This window comes from Pimephales promelas, chromosome 5, assembly GCF_988280905.1.
Source record: "Pimephales promelas chromosome 5, fPimPro1.hap1.1, whole genome shotgun sequence".
In the NCBI taxonomy this organism is placed as follows: domain Eukaryota; kingdom Metazoa; phylum Chordata; class Actinopteri; order Cypriniformes; family Leuciscidae; genus Pimephales; species Pimephales promelas.
The window spans coordinates 27927199-27949356 of record NC_142773.1 but is presented as its reverse complement, the minus strand read 5'-3'; the positions used below and the strand labels follow the sequence as shown (position 1 = coordinate 27949356).

The 22158-nt window shown below is 37.0% G+C and overlaps 1 protein-coding gene across 1 annotated transcript in view; it reads left to right on the top strand.

Annotated features, from left to right (window-relative positions):
- The window catches only part of LOC120483063 (MAM and LDL-receptor class A domain-containing protein 1), a 28649-nt gene continuing 6491 nt past the window's right edge, over positions 1–22158 (top strand). The window contains exons 1-42 of the mRNA XM_089131237.1: positions 1–83; positions 1593–1721; positions 1989–2117; positions 2203–2302; positions 2418–2580; positions 2697–2940; positions 3535–3657; positions 4113–4240; positions 4319–4553; positions 4645–4913; positions 5846–5936; positions 6234–6374; positions 6836–6961; positions 8955–9082; positions 9166–9334; positions 9776–9895; positions 9979–10136; positions 11035–11130; positions 11232–11322; positions 11398–11520; positions 11615–11717; positions 11831–11981; positions 12857–13077; positions 15264–15395; positions 15486–15615; positions 15705–15783; positions 15916–16080; positions 17239–17364; positions 17485–17700; positions 17833–17952; positions 18074–18226; positions 18368–18444; positions 19171–19341; positions 19427–19627; positions 19787–19895; positions 19979–20101; positions 20181–20274; positions 20445–20601; positions 20755–20869; positions 21305–21448; positions 21533–21720; positions 21801–21966. Coding sequence (XP_088987363.1) covers positions 56–83; positions 1593–1721; positions 1989–2117; positions 2203–2302; positions 2418–2580; positions 2697–2940; positions 3535–3657; positions 4113–4240; positions 4319–4553; positions 4645–4913; positions 5846–5936; positions 6234–6374; positions 6836–6961; positions 8955–9082; positions 9166–9334; positions 9776–9895; positions 9979–10136; positions 11035–11130; positions 11232–11322; positions 11398–11520; positions 11615–11717; positions 11831–11981; positions 12857–13077; positions 15264–15395; positions 15486–15615; positions 15705–15783; positions 15916–16080; positions 17239–17364; positions 17485–17700; positions 17833–17952; positions 18074–18226; positions 18368–18444; positions 19171–19341; positions 19427–19627; positions 19787–19895; positions 19979–20101; positions 20181–20274; positions 20445–20601; positions 20755–20869; positions 21305–21448; positions 21533–21720; positions 21801–21966 — 5932 coding nt within the window. The 5' untranslated portion in view covers positions 1–55. The remainder of the gene's footprint in view (positions 84–1592; positions 1722–1988; positions 2118–2202; positions 2303–2417; positions 2581–2696; positions 2941–3534; positions 3658–4112; positions 4241–4318; positions 4554–4644; positions 4914–5845; positions 5937–6233; positions 6375–6835; positions 6962–8954; positions 9083–9165; positions 9335–9775; positions 9896–9978; positions 10137–11034; positions 11131–11231; positions 11323–11397; positions 11521–11614; positions 11718–11830; positions 11982–12856; positions 13078–15263; positions 15396–15485; positions 15616–15704; positions 15784–15915; positions 16081–17238; positions 17365–17484; positions 17701–17832; positions 17953–18073; positions 18227–18367; positions 18445–19170; positions 19342–19426; positions 19628–19786; positions 19896–19978; positions 20102–20180; positions 20275–20444; positions 20602–20754; positions 20870–21304; positions 21449–21532; positions 21721–21800; positions 21967–22158) is intronic.

Genomic DNA, 22158 nt, shown 5'->3' with positions numbered 1-22158 from the left:
CATTGGAGGAACGGACAAGTTCACTGAAACACTCTTCATCAATTTTATCAACAAAATGAGGGGACTGTTTTTATTGTTACTTGGTGAGTCCATGTTTTTTTTCTTTTCTTTTTGGACCAGTTTAATGACAATAAACAAGGGACCATTTTACTGTGTGAATCAATGAGCCAGTTAAATGTAAAGGTCAACAAGGTCATCAGAACCAGCTGCTCATGTCCTTTGATGATTGTTTTGCATGCGTAATATAACGTTTTATGAAATTATTTCCTTAATATGATCAGGTGCCTATTGAAACCTGTTTGAAATGGTGTTTCATTTATGTATCTTCATTTGATTTAAATGCTTTTATACTTAAAATTTGAAATTTGTATGTGGATGTATGGATTTCTATACAAAACTACAAAAAAGAAATGGATTAGACAGAGACTGCAGTAATAGCAGTAATAGCAATTTCCCATAATGTATAAGTGGCATGGCAATGAGATTGAGAAATGGCATAGCATTGAGAAAGAGAAATGCCAGGAGTTTGCATAGCTGCCATGAAAGGTCGCTGCATAATTCCCCACACTGTTATTATTTTATGCTTTTGATTACTTCACTATTATTCTATGTGGAATGTATTTCACGTGTTTGAATGCCCATTCAGTCATAATAGTTAATAGTAAACAAACTTGGCTTGCTGTCCTCGAAGGAAGCTTGAGCTCCAAGTTAAACCCCAACAGTACAAAGAATAAGAGAAATAGAGGAGATGAGGAGGGATGCTGGAAGAATTGACGCAGTGACTGCTGCTTATATACACTCGTAATGATTGATTGACAGGACTTGATATTATTTGGAAAAATAAACAAATAAATTCCAATAGGGTCCTCAAACCTCGATGCTCAAAGAATGACATTTTTGACTGAGACCTATAATATTCTTATTCATATTCTTATTCTTATTCTCATTCTCATTCTCATTCTTATTCTTTTGATGATGTAAATATATATATATATATATATATATATATATATATATATATATATATATACAACGCATTCTCACCCCAAGGCGTCACCTTTGACCATGCTTCAATATTTGACGTTTTAGGCGCCCTTTAGCGTCACTTACATGACGCGATCCTACGGCGTCATCTAACTGACGCTAAAGGAAAGCGTCAGTTAGAGGACGCGGTTAGGTTTAGGTGTGGGGTGGGGGTAGGGTACACGCGATCCTAGGGCGTCATCTAACTGACGCTAAAGGGCGCCTAAAGCGTCAGATATTGAAGCATGTCCAAATGCTTCCCAAGGCGTCAGTTAGGTGACGCCTTGGGAGTGAGAATGGGCTGATATATATGAAATCAAACTTGTATATTTAAGTTCAGTAATTTCACTTAAATAACAATTAATAGGTAATTATCATTGCCATTTAAGTGAAATTACTGAACTTAAATATACAAGCTTGATAAAAATCATCATTAAAGAAGAAAATTTCAAATGGCATTTAGAGGCTTTTGCATCTGAACTCTTCATATATATATATATATATATATATATATATATATATATATATATATAAATGTAACCTCTAGTTTATTTGTGTTTTACATGCAGTTTCGATGGGCTTGGCCTCCTGCCCTGATGGGCAGTTCCAGTGTATTGACTCTCAAGACTGTCTTTCCATGGAGCAAGTGTGTGATTTCCACCCTAACTGTGCAGATGGATCAGATGAGGAGTTCTGTGGTAGTTACAGCAATCAAATGATGTTTTCCCTTGCTGATGACAAATCTTTGTCATGTAGTAATATTTACTAACTTGTATTAACTAAGGCTGAGTTAAATTCCATTTATTTGCATACAACACCACAGAACAGATATCACAATTGTACTGTATATGACTATAGCTACACAATTTTGATATCTGTTCCATGGTGTTGCATGCAAATAAATGGAAAATAATAGATTTACAATACAATGCTAGGTTCACAATATAAGAAATCTTTCATCACAGGCACTTGTAACTTTGAAGAACATGCATGCGGATGGATTAACTCCAGTAAGGATGAATTTAAATGGCGTAGAGAAATGGCAAACATCAGTGCTGTCCCTGGGGTGGACCATACCACAGGATCACCTTGGGGTAAGCCTTTGGACTTGGACAATCAATTCGAATTTGATTTGGATCATGTAAACTTTTGATACTTTGACTTCTGTATTATTTTTAGGTGAAGTTATGCATGCAGAAGGTGATCTTAATAATATTTTTTCGGAAACAATTTTGGAGCACACACTTCCCAGATATACTGCACTCGGTTGCAAGATAAGGTGCAGAAGAAGCACATCAAACACTCACTTAAATAATTATTTTCTAATCACTCAGATTCACTTTTTTTTTAATGATTAGTTTTGTGAGAATAGTTTTGTAATCTTTTTATTTCAGCTTTTGGTATCATCTCCATGATCCTACTAATATCTCTTCCGAGTTTTCCCTGAGTTTGATTGGTAACACTTCATCTGTAAAGTTATGGTCAATTAAAAAGGGCCAGACCAATGGTTGGGAAAATGCTTGTTTGTTAATTGGAAATCGTCCTCTGGGTTTTAAGGTAATGCACTGCATTCACAGTTATCTCAATCACACTAAATAATTTTTGGACACTGTAATTGGAAGAGCTTTACTGATTTTGTGTTAATGCTTTCTTATTCCATTTCAAAAACACAGCTTGTATTTTCCGTGATACCTACATACATCGGAAATCAGGATATCATGCTGGATGACATTACACTGATGGACTGTGCAGAGGGAGACATCCCTGCAGCTTCAGACCAGCTCAGCTGTGACTTTGAGAAAGACACCTGTTCCTGGTACCATGACGAGTCAGCTACAATCAAATGGAAGAGAGAATCTGGACAGAACCCTTCTTTTGGTTATCAGGGACCTGGACATGATCACACCACTGGTTCGGGTCAGTAAGGTTTTTAAATGTTTTCGAAAAAAGCCCATGATGCTCAACCAAGCTGAATTAATTTGATCAAAAAATACAGTAAAAAAAAAAGTGTTTTGTGAGATATTTTTACAATTTGAAATAATAACTTTTCTATTTTAATATATTTCAAAATGGAGTTAATTCCTGTGATGCAAAGCTGGATTTTCACCATTATTATTACTCCAGTATTCAGTGTCTCGTGATCCTTCAGAAATCATTTCAATATGCTGATTCGGTGCTCAAAACACATTCCTTGAGAATATTGAAAACAGTTGTGCTGCTTAATTATTTAAGGAAAATCAGGACACATTTATTTCAGGATTATTAGATGAATAGAAAGTTATAAAGAACAGCATTATTTTTATTTTAAGTTTTTTTTTATTCTTAACTGTTAACTGTTTTTTTATTCTTAACTTTTTTTATTCTTTTTAAATCAATTTGGTAAAGGTTTAGTAAAATGTGTGTTGCTAAAAATATAATAAATTTAAAAACCTCAAACCTAAACCTAACAATATAAAACTTCACTTTAAAGTAAACAAATAAATATTTATATATATATTTTATTTTGTGCAGGCTATTTTATGTTCATAGAACCACAACAGTCCTTCAAACCACCTGTGACAGCCAGACTGGCCAGCTTTCCACAGCAGGGCAAATGTGTCAGCTTCTGGTATTTAATCTACGGTGGAAACATCGGTGAGTTAAGAACATGCTCGCATCATGCTCTTTGATAAAGAAATTATAGAGCCAGATTTTTTTTTCATCTAGAATTGACTGGATTGTGAAGAGTATTGTAATGTTTTTCATGTAATAATGTGGACCAACAAATTCTGCATAATGAATCCAATAATGTACAAGAACTTTTACAAGGTCAATTTTGAGTTCATGTTTATGGTGCTTAGTACATTCATTTTTTAATTGATAGACATTCTGACAAAATAAATGATCCACATATTTCTACAAATCAGGGTCTTTGAATCCTTTCATTTATCTACCACTAAACCTCAAAAACAAAAACATATTGGTGATTTTTAAGTTGGTCTGAGAGATTGCTTTTGTCTAAGCTCTTTATGTGAACAGTCAAAAACTAACCAAATATGTTATTATTTATTTGCGGTTATAATAAACTTGGGTGTCTGTGGCTGTTGAAGGTTCTCTCAGATTCATCACCAAGCACGCAAATGGCAATCTGACGCCAATGTGGATGAGGACAGGGACTCAAGGCAACAAGTGGCGTTTTGTGGACCTTAGTTTCGCAGACAGTGAAGAACCAATTCAGGTACTGAATCATACACACTATGGCCAGGTGGATATACAGTATGTGTACATGTTTGTTCTCATGCATTGCATCCAATAGATTATATTTGAGGGCATCCTGGAAGGCACTAAAGGCTACATCGCCATAGATGACGTGCAGGTGTCAAACAGTATAAATGGGTCCTGCCCAGCTGAGAGGGAATGCACCTTCCAAGGCTCTCTGTGCGGCCTGTCATCCGACCCTACAGCTGATTTTACCTGGATCAGATCTAATGGAGAACTGGCAACTGGCACCCCCAGCCCTGCAGCGGACCATACTTTAGAGACTGATAAGGGTCTGAATATACATTTTAGCTACAGCATAATCAAACATCATAGTAATAGCAACAATGTGATGATAATACATATTGTTCTTTTTATCCATAGGCTTTTACCTGAGTGCACAGCTGTGGAAGTACCCCAAAGGCAGCAGAGGCAGCATGCTGATGGATGTCAATCACCCTTCCTCTGAGCACGGAGAGTGCTTGATGTTCTGGTACCACATGAATGGAAGAGACGTGGGTTCTCTTAACATCTATGTCCAGGAGCTGCACAGTGCCAGATCCCAAATGCCTCTGTGGAGTGCAAGTGGAGATCAAGGAGAACAGTGGAGACACGGCAGAGCAACACTCATAAGTCCTCACAGCCCATATAAGGTGCGTGTAGAAGAGTTTAAAAGGTACACTCAGTAATTTTGTTGTTTTGCACTGTGCTTACAGTATGTTATCATCTGGGACTTATACTGACTAATGAAAGTAAAAAAAAAAAAATCAGATACTGATTCTATTTACAGTAGAAACACATTACTAACAGCCAAACATGATTGATTTATAAAGTGTCCAACAATATGGTGGTTATAACATAAAGAGTGTAGTATTTCGATGGTCAGGTGATCTCAAGATGTCGTCCTACTGTACATGTGGCGACCAGCTCCATGTAAAATGAAAACTTTTTATTGGGGTACGGATACAGTCTTACACATTTTTTGTAATTATTTTATTTATGTCTAAGTACTCTTCTCTTATGTAATTTAATTTCACATATTTTATGCTGGGAGTTTTGGCTCATTTTGGATGGCACTGCTTATGTTCTCTGCTTGCTTTTAATAAGCAGTATGAATGTGAAGCGTGTCTGCACACACACAGCCATCCATTTAATTATTTTTTAAGTAGAGCCATAAGCAGGTTCAATGTCAGTACCTGTAAAACATTAACTGGGAACATTAAAAATGGTCAATATAATAATTTGGCAGGAAGTCCTGATTGTCCAATAATGTTTATTGCCCAATAAATATGACCAACATGTGCAGTGTGTGGGCATGTATTTCTTTATTATACAGGTGATACTAAAAATCATTTTGGTATTATAAATTCTAGGATTCCCTTTCACTGACTGGTCATCTTTGCTTCAGGCTACATTTTTTAAATTTAGTCAGAATACTTTTGAACCTGTCAATCGAGAAAGAAGCCTTTTACTTATGAAATTATGTAGTTATGACACATTCTAACTGCTGACACTAACCAGCCAAATCCTGCAATTTATGCAATCTAGTTATGTTTCAGCCTCTGGTTTACTGCTTGAATAACAGGTCATATTTGAAGCAGTGGTTGGAAATGAGCAGAAACATGATATTGCCATTGATGACCTAACAGTTCTAAATGACCCTTGCCCCCCTCATGGTAAGTCCTTGGACTTTATTTAGTGTTTAGCAATGTTGTTGATCTGTGTTGTACTACTTTCATGTTATCACTGTGAAGCTGCTTTGATACAATCTGTATTGTGAAAAGCGCTATATAAATAAATGTGACTTGACTTGACTTTATAATCACAAGATTATTATATCATTGCCGCTGATCTTGAATAAATTAATTAATTAATGGCTATTCACCTCAAAAGGCACTTGAAATATTTTCAAAACAAATGTTTTATACTAAAAACTACCATCTAAATATATCTGTGCACATAATTCTCTTCAGGGTTTTGTGATTTTGAGATGGACATGTGCGGATGGGTGAATACTCATGTCAACATCTCCAGTGTAGACTGGAGCTGGACCTCTGGAACCAGTGGTGGTCAATTTGTCCCCGACGTCGACCACACCACAAACACTGCCATGGGTAAATATCAACACATTACGTAATGTAATTACTTTTATGTAATTTTTGAATCAAACCCAGGAGCACAAGTGCGGCACAGGAAAGTAAATGGTGCCCATGGGTTTTACTTTTTGGAGTGCCATAATTATAAACCAGCCACTCTTATCCGGTAAGAAATCAAAAGTCAATCTTCATTTATTCTGATAAAAGGAAGACAGACCGGTAAGACACCGGCAACTAACTGGGTTACAATGGAAACAGATTTACAACAGAGTGCAGCAGAGTCAGTCACTGTTCACATTCATCACATCTTTTTTCCACACAATGAAAGTGAATGGTGACTGTTATTCTGCCCATATTCTTTTATATACCTCTGAAGAAGTCATACAGGTCTGGAACAAACTTGTACATTTTGGGTCAACTATCCCTAGTGACTGTTACGTAAACTGTGTTTTGACATCCACTCATTCTCTTCTATCCAGGACACTACATGGTCTTTGATACAGATGAAAAACCACATCAGATTGCTCATTTTGAGAGTGAGATGATGGATACTGAATCTCAAGGCTGTTTGGAGTTCTGGTACCACATGCATATGTGGGGATATGGTGAGCATACAAGTAGAGAACCTTAATTGTGTTTTAGACTTCAAAATATTATTGGAAGAGAGACTCTGTCAAGTTCCCTCACTCTAGTGAAGTTTATCCCTGTAGTTTTCCCCACTTGAAAGGGTATGCTTGTTTTTGAAGGTTTGGACTGGATTTTACTGGATTGTTTGAAATTATCTAAACCAGTGACTGCATCCAAAATCGCATACTCTCTTGAGTAGGTACTTATTTTGAATAAGTAATTACTTTACAACTGCTAAAAAGTATGTTCTATATAGTATGATTGTGTGTAGTATGAATATAATCTGGACATACTACATTCACCATATTGTCATTATCATGTGACCTACTAGCAGCAGTTAGGTTGCTTCACTACCATTCATAAATCCTCTCCTGTGGCCTCATGGGATAGTAAAGTGTTCATCGTATGCACACTAATACTTTATTTATTTTGATAAATAAATACTACAATATGAAAAAAATAATTATTTAAATTGATAAATTATTATTAGTATATTAAAATAACGAATTTGTAATCCTGATTTAAAATAAAAAAACACTTTTATTTTCCCTGTTTTTATTAAAGTACATGCAGTTTTTTAAACGTTTGGATCCACAAAATGAATTGTGATCAATTAATTGAATACATGAATACTACCAGTTTCTGTTAATATATAAAATTTGAAAACAAGCAGCTATTTAATGTCATAACTACAGCAGAAATACCAGAAATATCTTAGCCTTCGAATTGCAGCCCATTCTCACTCCCAAGGCGTCACCTAACTGACGCCTTGGGAAGCATTTGCCCATGCTTTAATATCTGACGCTTTAGGCGCTCTTTAGCGTCAGTTAGATGACGCCCTAGGATCGCGTGTACCCTACCCCCACCCCATACCTAAACCTAACAGCGTCCTAACTGACGCTTTCCATTCGCGTCAGTTAGATGACGCCGTAGGATCGCGTAATGTTTAACACAGTCTCATCCCAAATCGTCATATAACTGACGTTTTGGGACGTATTTTTACCATACGTCAATATCCGCCTTTTTAGGGCCCCCTTAAACGTCGGTAGATGGCGATCCCGGGCCGTCATACAACTGACGCTTTACCTTTAACGTCAGTTAGGTGACGGGTTAGGTTTAGGGTTAAGTTTAGGTATGGGGTAGAGTTAGGATCCCATAACCTCATCTACCGACGTTTAAGGGGGCCCTAAAAAGGCGAATATTGACGTATGGTCAAAAGACGTCCCAAAACGTCAGTTATATGACGATTTGGGATGAGACCGGGTTGTCATGTAAGGGACGCTAAAGGGCGCCTAAAACGTCAAATATTGAAGCATGGTCAAAGGTGACGCCTTGGGGTGAGAATGTGTTGATTGGACAGCCTTTGAGTCAAAAAGTCTTAAATCTAAAATTATTTACTGGTTGCACTTTATTTGCAACGCATTCTCATCCCAAGGCGTCATCCAACTGACCATTTTGACCATGCTTCAATATCTGATACTTTAAGCACCCTGTAGCGTCAGTAACATGATGCGATCCTAGGGCGTCATCTAGTTAAATGACGCGGTTAGGTTTAGGTCTGGGGTAGGGTTAGGGTTAGACACGTCATCTATCTGACACTTTACCTTTAGCGTCAGTTAGATGACACCCTAGGATGGCGTCATGTAATTGACGCTAAAGGGTGCCTAAAGCGTCAGATATTGAAGCATGGTCAAAATGCTTCCCAAGGCGTAACTACATGGGTTAAGGTTAGGTTAGGTTTAGGGATAAGTTCAGGGATAGTACCTAGTTACTATCCAGTTGCCAGTTGTTGCAATTAAAAGTACATAGTATAAACATCGGGAACAGGATTGTAAAATGAAGTGCTACTGATTTGTTAATGTCTCAGTTCATTCATTAGGATTGCAAGTGAGGTCTATTCCTACGACTAGTTGAGGCAGTATGAACACCATGATTTTTATTCCGTTGTATGTTTTGTATTTATTATTTTAGAAAAGACCAAACTAGAAATTTATGTAAATGAGTCCGGTTCTCTACGTGGTCTGTGGAATCAAACTGGCGATCATGACAATGTGTGGCATCATGTCACTTTAGACTACCAATCATCTGAACGACACCAGGTGAGAGACTGATGCACAAAAACATGCCACACCATCAGATACTTGGCAATAGCTGACTTTAACTTTAACTATACTGTTTGTAGATTGTGTTTGAAGCAGTAAGTCAATCCTTACACTCAGGTGTTATTGCTTTGGATGACATCTATATCAGGAGGAATACACACTGCTCTGACCTTGTCCCAACAACAGCAGTACCCACAACTGAGCCCACCTCTCCACCTGCGTCCTCCATGGACTGCAACTTTCAGGAGGGTAAGAAATGAATGAGCAAAAGAAGGAGGAGTATGGGGTGGTGATGGCGCAAGACACATGCCTTTGGTGTGAGAGACCTGGGTTTGAATCCACTGTGAAACACTAATTGTCCTGATTACATGTAGTATATCTATGTGTGTGTGTGTTGTTTATACTGTATAGTGTATCTGTGTATATATGTACATTTTTGGTCCTCATGAAGAAAACAGATTATAAATACTACTTGATGTAATTTTTAATGTAAAAATGATGATATGATAAAAAGCATAGAAGCTGATAGGACAGTTTTTGTGAGGGTTGTGTTTAGGGTTAGGGCATATAATATAAACTTTGTACAGTATAAAAATCATTGTCTATGGAAAGTCCCCATAGATGTAAAACATTGAAACGTGTGTGTATGTTGTGAGCTGTCTGCTAATTATTCCAGATTTTTGCTTTCAGGACTATGTGACTGGATCCAGGAGACAGATGATGGATTTGATTGGATCCATCAAGTGGGTGGGAAGGTGAATGAGCCATGGCTAGGACCTTTATATGACCACACTTTAAAGAATTACAATGGTAAGTTTCATTATTTTACCCTAGTGGGCAGATCGGGTCAGTCCATAATAATTTGTCATTCATTTTCATCTTTTGTCTTGTAGGGTTTTATCTAATAGTAAATATGTCTGGAGAACATGAAACCAGTAAGACAGCAGTCATTTCAGCGCCAATGATAATTCAGAGCACTGATGTCTGTATTGGATTCTGGTACTACATGTTAGGAACATCTCTTGGAAACTTAGATCTGCTTATTGAGAAGGTACTTTCAACATGGCATGTGTAATTGTGGTCATGATATGTAGTGATATTATTTCTGATATACTGTATAAGGATTCATGTTCAGTCAGACGTTCTTTGTCTCAAAGTCGTTTATTGCTATTTATGTGTCAGTAAATCAAGCCAGTGTCTAAACGGTGAATTTCACATTGTTTATCTTAATAGCATGAAAATAATCTGTTATTTAAATTGTAATTAAATGATATTAAACTCAGAAAGGAATATCAAAGAACCCTCCCTTTATAATCACAGGAGCTGTCAATCACACAATGGAAGTTTATCAATGACTGGACTCTTGCTTGCCAAAGCTCCCGTTATAATAAATGATGCGGTCTACACTGCACAATCTCTTATTCACATTGCATTTGTACTGTTCGTTATGATTGAAGCATTCCTGAGGGTGCAGAAATCGAGTTGCAATGAGGAGATCACTGCATTCATGCGCTCAATAGACATTTCTGTCATCGGCCAGAATGCTGCAACCTTTCATGCGATGGGAATAGATCTAAATAATATGCTACAAACACTTTTTACAATAAGTTAATCTCAACAGCTGTAATAGTAAAAAAGCTTTTGAGAGACTTCCACATGTGATACTTATTTAATATGTAACAATGTTGGCCGATCAAAGTAGTTGGTGTTTACATTAAAGTCTCACAGCAGACATGTCCCTTCCAACAGAGTGTTCAAATCAGAGGTCTAAAATCAGAATTTTGATGTTAAAGTCATACTAACATTTTAAGTGCACCTTTGGCGAAATTATTTTTTTAAATGCAGTTCATGACCCCTTTAAATGAAGTTCAGATTTTTGTTGTTGTTGGCAAACAAAAAAAAAAGAAGTTGTTTGTGTCATTTAAAAACATTAGTACTATTGGTTTCAGAAAACAATGGAAACCATTACATGGACAAGAAGAGGCACCCAGACCTCCGAGTGGCTGAACGCACAAGTTTCCATTAGTACTGCAGACGTTGATCGAGTAAGGCCTTAAACTTTGACATGTTTTCTAAATCTCAATCCACATGTATGCAAATTTACCAACAAAACAGGTAGGGTTAGCATGACTTTCACCTTGTACAGGTAAAGTTCTCAGGGAGCAGAACAGCAGGAGGCAGCGGCTTTATAGCCATTGATGACTTCAGTGTGACTGCAGGAACCTGTGTGGAACACAGTAAGTCAAAGCGTTCAAAGCATCTTATCTAATTACCAGACATTCTCAGCTATTAAAGTGATCTCTTTACCAAAGACCCGTGTGGATTTGAGTCTCCCTCGCTGTGTGGCTTTGAACACGATGTGACTGACAGCAATATCTGGCTCCATGTGGACGGCAGCAGTGGCCATATTGACCATACGTACAGAACTGAACTTGGTGAGGGAGGGAACAACCGCTTTTGTTGTGAAAGAGTTTAATTTGTTTTTGTAATGTATGTAATGACCCATGCCATGTGTTTGTTTCATGAAAGGGCATTCAATGGCAGTGCTTGGGTCCAATCTTCAGAAACTAGAGGTTTCAAATCTTCTGACACCAGAGTATAGCTCATCTACAGGGTCCTGCTTGCAGTTCTGGTATGCTTGTGTCGATATAATCTTATATTGGTCCATCATGGATCCAGTTTTTGTATTTAAGCTCTGTTCTAACCCAGTTGAGAGTAATGTTTTGATAAAGGCTGTTTTTGTAGGTATTGGCTGTCTGCAGGCTCAGGTGGTTCACTCTCAGTGCATGTTCTTCTGAATGGGGAGATGGGTCCAGCACTCTGGTCTCTTTCTGGAGCGACTTCTGATAGTTGGGAGGTAGCAGAGGTCACTGTGTCATCTCCTTCCAAATTCAGAGTGAGTTCTCTCAAAGACTATAGATATAGAAAAACGGTTCACTCCTATTATTACTAATGAATGGAATAATCTGGAATACGTAATAGGGTGGAATATGTCCCGCCTTCTAAGTACAAGAGCCAATCACTGATTGGTAAAGTCATTACATTATGCAGGTGCCGTTATAAGCTCTGTTTCCCATAGACACCTGAGACTCGCGCTTAAGACTGCACATGTGCATTGACCTAGCCTGAAAAATATTTTAAAAAAGCAAAAAAAAAAAAAAAAAACAGATTTTGTTTCTGAAATATGTTATTTAAAGCTGGAGTCCAGACTTTTTCCTCTTTGTTATTATCTCTGTTGCAGCTTTAATTGTGAGTTCAGCAAGCAGCAAGAGACCAGCCCGGAGGCATTGCAAATAATGGCCGCCGAGTAAACAGACTTTCCTTGAAAGCGACTTTGGTTCAATTTCTTTGTAAAATGAAAACTGTCATAATTTACTCATCCCCATGTTGTCTTCTGTGAAACTATGAGATAGCTTTTGTTTTCAGTGATCATCCTCCTAACCAAATAGGAATTTGTTAATGAATCATTCCTTTGAGTCAGAGTTTTTCAATGAATCAGTTGTTTTGTTTCCCATAACTGGTCTGATTCATCACTGCTTCTCGTCTGTTCTTATTTTGACTGTGGGGTTATAAAGTTTTTCTTTACCTGATTCATTCTCAACATTCTTTGGCAACTTTCATTTGCTTTTTAAAAATATTATTTTGAAAGGAAGAAACAAAATTGCAAAATACTTGCAGCTCCTGTGTTGTAGTATACTCAATTATGGAAAGAAGTATACTGTATGTCATGTGGTTTTTTGCAGTTATTTGCATTTTTGCATTCGCACACAGGTGGCGTTCAGAGCAGAGCTCAGTCAAAACTCTGAGTCGTTTATTCTTCTGGATGATGTCTCTGTTCAAACTGGAGCTTGTTCCCAAGCAGGAAGTTGTGATTTTGAGTCCGGAAAGTGTACATGGGTGAATGCTGCTAATGGATTCACAGATGAACATGACTGGATTCATGCAGATGGTCGCTACAGAGGTCCTCCTGTCGATTACACTACTTACACTACACTCTAAAAAACGATTCGTTGGCTGAACAACCATTACTTATAAAAGTAATTGGATCAAACATAAAAAATTAAGTATTCATAACTTTTCAACGTTTACTTAAAATATATAGTGTGTGTAACACAAAAATATAAGTTACTAGGTGCACTTAAACGTATGTATAAATAAAATGAAAAATACATAAGGCATGTCAACTTGCGTCAAAATTAAGTAAATCTAGCATATCATTTTAAGTAACTATATTAGCCACGTGATATGCAATTTCCCGTGATGCCTATCCAGACAAAAATTTTAAGCCATTTTATTTCACAGCACATGTGAAGACGTTGAGAAGAGGTAAGCTTATTTTTTGTACCTACACATTATCATTTATTGCATTTTTGGTCAAGAAATTTACTTTTAACTGAATTTCAGAATTGCTACAAATTGTGCATCAACAATTAGAAACGTGTTACTTACGAATGTAAACGTTTGTAGTCTACATGTTAATGAATGAAATAAGTGTTTTGCACGCGAGTATTTGAAGAGTATATTGTGTTTTTTCAAAATATATGACCATGATGTTGGCTTATGCATTAATGGTGTGTTCACACAGAACGTGAATTTAATTACTTGCGATAGCAGATTACATTCATAGTCAATACAAAGACGCGAAGACGCATCATTCGCGCCGGGCGTCGCGAATTGGGTGACTCGTTTGCCGCGAAAGTCTTCCTCGGTAGAAAAATTTGAACTTGAGCGGGCTGCGGAAGATTCAAGCATCTAACTAGACGCGACGTGTTTGACGCGTTCGGTTACCAATTCGGACAGCGCTTTCTCCCCCACGGATAGCCTAGATTATAGGCCTACTTTATTAGCGAGTTGTTTTTGGATAAAACAAATGTACCTTGCATATTTACAAATTCCCATATTCTCTATCTATACATGGATTGTGGGGAAGGGGGCTTTGGGCGCGGGTTAACGTTAACATAAATATTACATTCAAAAACACATTGCCTACAGCTCCGTGTGCACAATTTATCATTAAATAATGGCAATCTTGATTCTAGCACAATATTATTCCTAAATGACAGCGACATTCAGTAAATTAAACCTTCAAAATTATTATCAAAATAAGTAAATACCCTTTAAACAAAAGTTTAGCTTCAAATAAAGATTGTAGATCTGTTTTGCAGTAGTTACTGAAGAGATTCGTTCAAAACCTCTGGACAAAAGTCATTAACTTCTGTTTTGTTTAAATTAATAGATATTAATAGACACATTTTTATATTTATAGGCATTTAATAATGGACTAATTTGTTACATTTAATTGTTTTTTATTGATTTTTGAAAAAAATAAATATATAAGCCTATATATCTTCTGCCCACCAAGCCTTCATTTATTTGATCCAAGAAAAAACTGTAATATTATTATTATTTTAACAACTATTTTCTATTTTAATATATTTTAAGATGCAATTTAAAAGTTTTGGGTAAAAAATAAATAATAAAGTGAAATGCTTTATTGTGTGTGATTTGCATGTTTAATTTATTTTAAGACATGTAAGCTGAAGATCTAAAATAAGTTAAAATGGTTTGTTCAACTGATTTAATTGTCTTATTTTTTATATATAAATGAGCTTAAATGTTAAGTAAACAGAACTAAGATTTGTTTTGATCTCACATGGCCTGCACTGTGTTGGATTTACTTAAAAGATATATGCACCATTTTTGCGTCATACTTTTTAAGTAATCCGTAATCATTTAATTAAGTAAATTTTTAACTTGGTATAATTTTACATAAAATAAACTTAAATATTTGAGTTCACGTGACATTCTTTACTTAAAAATATATGTAACGTGATGCATACATTTTTAAGTAAAGAATGTTGCGTGAACTCAAATAATTAAGTACATATAACAAAGATTTTCTTGTTAATTTTAAGTAAAATTATTCCAAGTTGGGATTACTTAAAAAGTATGATGCAAAAATGGTGCATATATATTTTAAGTAAATCCAACACATCATTTTTTAGAGTGTACAGATGGTGAGGACTAGAGGAAAAATGTCAGACTAACCGCACTAATCTCCTGATCACCTAGTAGTTATGTTTGTTGATAATCCCAATATTTGACTTAAGTCAAAATGAGATGGCAGGACAGCTGATGAGACACAACACATGTTTTGTTTTTGTTTTCCTGATCCTTTTTCAGGCAAATTTCTTTTGAGCCCATCTCAGAGGAACAGTCAAGGCCAAAAAAGTACGTCTGTGCTGACCTCTGAAAGGATCCAGCCGACCAGTGACTCTTGTTTGGAGTTCTGGTACCAAATAAATGGAAGGTCCGTTCTTAATTGCTTTCTGCACTCTCTGCACTGTTTGACTGTCAGGTGTGATAATGCAGTTTATATTGTGCACTTTTCTATTGGCAGTGACCCTGGGATTCTTAGACTGCTATTAGATTCGGGTGCAACAGAGCAAGAACTGCTGTTTGAAACACAGGCCACTGGGAACAATTGGGAAAACGTCTCTATCACTGTGAATGAGACCAAACCGTTTCAGGTGTGAAATACCTATCTATCTCTTAAACTTTCACCATTATATTTTATCCATTTGTGTAATTATATCATAACTTGTATATATGGTATTAGATTCACTTAGAGGCTCAAACAGGCAGTGAAGGATACATTGCAGTGGATGACATTAGATTGACAAATGAGCCATGCAAAGGTGAGCTGTCTTTTTAATCAGTGAAAATGAATCGTTTTGAATGATTGATGTGGTGAAGCGTTTTTCTCAAGAAAAATAAGCATTATTTGAGGAATGTTTGCTATCAGTGTCTTTTCATTGACTAACATTCAGACATCAGCGTGGAAAGTGGAGTATTTGTTGGATGCAACTTTGAGCCAGATACTTGTGAATGGAAAGATATCAGTGTCGGGCAGTTTGTTTGGGAGCGGGACCAGAATGGTACAACCACCGCAAACACTGGCCCATCAGTGGACCACACTACTGGCACAGAGCTGGGTAAAATATTTTGGAGAATAACTAACCTGGAATGTACTATATAAGATGTATTTTATGGGTTGCTATGATTTTTTTTTAATGTTTTTTTTTTTTTTAAAGAGGTCTCTTATGCTCATTTAGGCTGCACCTATTATTTTTAGTAAAAATTAATATTTTAAAATATTATTCAATCTTAAAATAACTGTTTTCTATTTTACTAAATTGTAAAATGTAATTCATTCCTGTTATGGCAAAGCAAAATTTTTACTCCATAATTACCTTCATAAATAATCATAATATGCTGATTTTGTGCTCAAGAAACATGTATGATTATAAATATTGAAAACATTTGTGCTGCATATTGTGTAGAAATGGTGATGCAGTTTTTGATGCTTTACTAAATAGAAAGTTAAAAAGAACAGCATTTATTTCAAATAGAAATATTTAGTAATATTATAAACATCTTGTCTGGCCCTTTTGATCAATTTAGTGCAACCTTCTTGAATAAAAGTATTAATTTCTTCTTTTTTCATTGTAAATGCAAATCATTTTTAGGTTTGAAATGGCATTGAATAATAACATGAATGGAGCTGAATCATGACTGCAACCAACTGAATTGGAATTAATTAAATTACAATAAATAACACAGTCTCATCCCAAAAAGTCATATAACTGACGTTTTGGGACGTATTTTGACCATACGTCAATATCCGCCTTTTTAGGGCCCCCTTAAACGTCGGTAGATGGCGATCCCGGGCCGTCATACAACTGACGCTTTACCTTTAACGTCAGTTAGGTGACGGGTTAGGATCCCATAACCTCATCTACCGACGTTTAAGGGGGCCCTAAAAAGGCGAAAATTGACGTATGGTCAAAAGACGTCCCAAAACGTCAGTTATATGACGTCTTGGGATGAGACTGGGTTGCAATAAACACCCTTATAGTACAACTTAATAGAAAAAAATATTGCACGTACGTTTATGGTTGTACTTGAGAATTTTAGACCGTGTGATATGCCAGACAGGGATTTCATAATGACAAAGAATTGCTGACTCATTTTTTTAACCAGTTCTTGAAACAAACTGTTTGAATGAGTCAGAATTCCCATAACTAATATATAATGCAAAAACAGAATGCTATCAGTGTAATATAATAATAAAAAACATATATTTGTCGTAGGCTGGTACATGGCAGTAGAAGCCAGCCATGGTGACCAGAACAGCTATGCTGCTCTTCAGAGTCCTGCCATGAAAGAGGCCAGCAATGAGTGTCTGCTTGAATTCTACTACCACATGTTTGGGGAGGGTAAGACTAAACATTTTTTATGTGTTACGAAAATTAAGAAAAATTTCCAGAAGTTGCGAAATTACTTCGGGTAATGCTAAAAGATTTATACTGTAGTTCATGAAATCTCATCTTTGCCAGGCATTGGGGAACTAAAAGTGTTCCTCCAAGAAGGTCCAAGGAGGACGCCCTTATGGTGGATGTCTGGTAACCATGGAGATGAGTGGCATCGGGCAGAGTTGAGTGTGGGTCGCACCCATCAGGTTTTCACTCTCCTCTTTGAAGCTACCAGAACCTTCAGCGAGCTCGGGGACATTGCTATAGACGACATTACCTTTTTAAACTGCACTCTGCCAGGCAGGTTACAAACACATCAACTTATTCTGACTGATAAATCCATTTTAAAGCTCTCAGATCACTTTCACCTTTAACACATCATTATTTAATGGGCCAAGACATTAGTCCATCATCCAATTTTTTCTCCTCCAGAGCCTCATGAATCTTGTCAAGAGGGCATGTTCAAATGTTCCAACCATGCGTGTGTGGAGCTGAACAGAGTGTGTGACTACAGCGATGACTGCGGTGATGGCTCTGATGAAGAGCTCTGTGGTATGACGTTCTGTATAAGCTATCAAAAAACATGCTTCTGTCAGGGCCTCATAGTGTCAAAGTTTTAAAAGCACTGATGAACTCTGCAGAACAGTACCTATATTGTCTTTTGTTGGTCTAGATGTAAAGGGTTATAAGCATCGCTGCAGTTTCGAGCAGGGCATGTGCTCGTGGGAGAAGAGTGACTTAGAAGCTGGCTGGATTTTGCAGAAGGGAGAACAAGCCTGGCCTAAGCATGGACCACCAAGAGACCATACCCACAACACTGCAGCAGGTGCTCAAAATAATACACATACTATACGCTAACATTCAAAGGTTTTGTGTCACTATGATCAAGGATGCATTTGATCAAAAGTGACAGTCAAGGCATTTTAAGGCACCAAATGATTTCTGAAGGACATGTGGCATGTTCTAGGTCATTTCATAACTCCAGCACATGAACTGACAGCAGAGATCATCTCCAGCACGCTGCTGCCCAGCTCTGATTGCACCGTGAGTCATGTGTCGATCAAATCACTGTAAAAAAATTTACCGTAAAATGTACAGTAACAATTAGCCAGTAAGTTACTGTGAATGCTTTTTACAGTAAGGGTACTGTACTTCCATTTACAGTATTTTATGTTTATACTGTGAAATAAAAAAACACAATTAAATACTGTAATTTTAGCTGTATTTACAGTAACTTACTAGCTAATTGTTGCCAGTAAGTTACTGTGAATACGTCTTACAGTAAGGGTACTGTACTTTTATTTACTGTATTTTATGTATACACTGTGAAATCAAAAACAATTAAATAGCCGGTAACACTTTATTTTGATAGTCCACTTTAGACTTTCTACTAACTTTAAGTAACTTTTCAACTACATGTCAACTAACTGTCAGTAGAGTATTAGTAGACTGTCCGCTTAATATCTGCTAACACTTTTTTTTTGTTGGTCCCCCAACAGACATTCAGCTGACTATAAGTAACTTGGCGACTACAAGTAAACTTATTCTCTAACCCAAAGCCTAACACCTAACCATAACCTAACAGTCTACTGACAGTCTACTATAATATACTAATACTCTAATGACAGTTACTTGACATGTTGTTAAAAAGTTACTTATAATTAGTAAAACGTCTAAAGTGACTATCGAAATAAAGTGTAACCAAATAGCCTACTGTGTAAAGTAATGCAAAGTCTCTTTCATATGTACTGATGCACCTGGTTCTTGCAGGTAAGGTTCTACCACTATTCTCACGGTGATAGCACTGGCTCTAGGCTAGTCGTCACGCTGAGGACGCTAAGTAATGGAGATGATGACAATATACTTTGGGACAAGACTGTGACACAGAGCTTCCTCTGGCACAGAGCAGAAATCACCTTTTCTACCTCAGTTAAGAGCAAGGTCAGAGATTTTTTTTACAGTATATGTGTCATTTACATAATTTGATGGCTTGACACAAAAGAAATAAAACTGGCTGTATTTTCAGATTGTTTTCCAATATGTGGGAAATGGTGAGGCTCATGCATCGCAAACAGCGGTGGATGATATTTCCTTCTCTGGGACGTGTGCTCATGATCCGGAGAACAGCGAGCTGCCAGTCACACCTGAGCCAACGATGACACCAGCTACAGCAACTACATCAATGACTGATGCTTCTTCAGCTTCACCAACAGTCAACCCTTGTAAGGTCAGACAATTTCAGTTGTAACTTTCTGTCTTGCATACACTGACTATACTGCATGTACAAAGTATGTATGTACTTTTGCTGCTCTTTTCATTTTTTGAGAAAAATCATTGTGAAAGAAATTCTTTTCAGTAATAAATTGACATGCTTTGTCAAATTCAGGAGAATGAATTTCACTGCTGGCGGTCAGATGGCGTAACATGCATTGTAGCTGGTGCTCAGTGCAATTATGACCTAGACTGCCCTCTAGGGGAGGATGAAGAAAGCTGCGGTGAGTCATTTTCTTGCTATTTTCTTACTTCAGAATTAATATGCAACAAATAAAATATAGTCTAACTGTGTCTGTTTTCCTAGGTCCATGCAATTTTGAGAATGGACAGTGCCAATGGAGTGATATAAGTGTAGGTCCTAACAAGTGGCAATGGGTGAAGGCCACAGACAACACAGACTTGCCTACTGACCACACCACTGGAACAGGTAATTCAATGCTATATCAATCCATGACAAAAACAAATTAAAGTAAATATGATTCATATTTCTTTTTACCTCTCCTCAGGGCACTACATGCAGACGTTTATGGATCCGTCTAAGAACGAGGCTGTGTTTCAGAGCCCATCCTTGCCCATCAGCTCTGCTTACTGTCAGCTTCTGTGAGTTCACTCATAATTTTGTTGTGCAAAACTGGTGACATGACCACATTTTAATGTGGAGTAAATTAAAGGGAAGTAAAATGTTGTTTTTGTGAAACTAACAAATACCGTTACACAACACTAGCCATGTTCCTTGAACTCAATTGTCCTTACTATGTCTTGCGCACTAGGTTTCACTTCCACATGGGTACTGGAAGTGCAGGAAATCTCAGCGTGATCCTGCAGAAGGGAGAGGACAGGAAGCTGCTCTGGGCACGATCCAGCAGCACTTCAGTTGAGTGGGTCCCAGAACACTTGCCACTGGGCAAACAAGACCAGCCTTACAGGGTATGTCACAGTGAATGTGTATGGAACACAAAGTACCTATCATGAGTCTGATCTTTAGGGAGTAGTTCTCTAGGATCCCTTGCTCAAATTATACACCTATTAGGCACGTGTTCTGCATTAATATGCACATATTTTCTTTGTGTCCTATTTAAGTTAATTTTTAGCAGCCAGACCTCACTCAAAGAGGAAGGTTCCCTGCCTACAACTCAAATGACTGCCCTGGATGATGTCTCCTTCCACAACTGTGAGAAGGACTTCCAACCTCCAGGTGGGGAAGCTGCTTGGAAGTTAGATGAGATGGAAACGCATCCAAATCTGAACTGCATAATGATCCTGTTTCTTCTATAATACAAGCTTAACCTATTTTACCTAACCATGGCATTAGTTTAGAAATGATTAAAGTGAAATATTGGGACATGTTTTCAACTGATAGTTATAAGAAATTTGTATTGAGCAGCAAATCAGAATGTTAGAATGATTTCTGAAAGATCATGAGACAATGAAAACTGAAGTTAAGGACTGCTGAAAGCTTTGCCATCACAGAAATGACATTTTAAAAGAAATTAAAATAGAAAAAAAAAATATTTTCAATTGAAGTAATATTTCACGATATATTATACTGTTCAAAATTATAAAAAGCCTACATATAAAAGTCTACTGAGCCTACATATGATGATGAGATTGTCTCACTTCTGTTCTTCAGACTTTTCCTTGGTCACATGCTCTTTTGAGAAGGACTTGTGTGGGTGGGTTCAGGGAGCTTCAGAGGACCTAGACTGGGAGAGATGGAACGGGTCGACTGAGACTCCAAATACAGGCCCTTTGGGGGACCACACCAGTGGAAATGGTGAGCCAGCAACCATTTCCACATTATCCGTGTCAGATAAATCATCATCTATGTCCTAATTATGCATCTTTTGTTATTTTACAGGGTATTATTTGTACATCAAGGGCTCAAGTCATAGCAGAACTGGGGACTTGGCTCATTTGAAGTCTCCTCTGTCGCCCCCTACTGGACCTGATGGATATTGCTTCAGGTTCTGGTATCACATGTTTGGAGCAACAGTGGGATCATTAAGAATGTCTATATATGACATTTCATCCAACCACATCACATTAGTAAGACTCATTTTCGAATGTCACATGTAAGGAATCCAAATTGTTTTATACTTATACTGTATTTGTCTCTAAAACTGTAGATGTGGAAAAGGGAAGGGTCTCAGAGGAATGAATGGCAGTTGGCTCAGAGTCATGTTAAACTCACAGATGTTCATCAGATATTAATTGAGGCTTCAGTTGGAGGACTGTCTGGGCAAATTGCTATAGACGATTTATCCGTCACTAAGGGTCCCTGTTCTCCCACAGGTAATTAATACATTAGTATGAAAATGTCATGCATCTTTATAAAAATTATTTAATCAACTGTAAATGTTAAAAATATGTTATTTTAAATTACTACTCATCAAACCTAGTTTCAGAATTTTCATTTAAAGTTATATAATAAAATGCAATGGTCAAGATCCCCTTCATCAAATCACCCCTCCAGGCTCACATTTT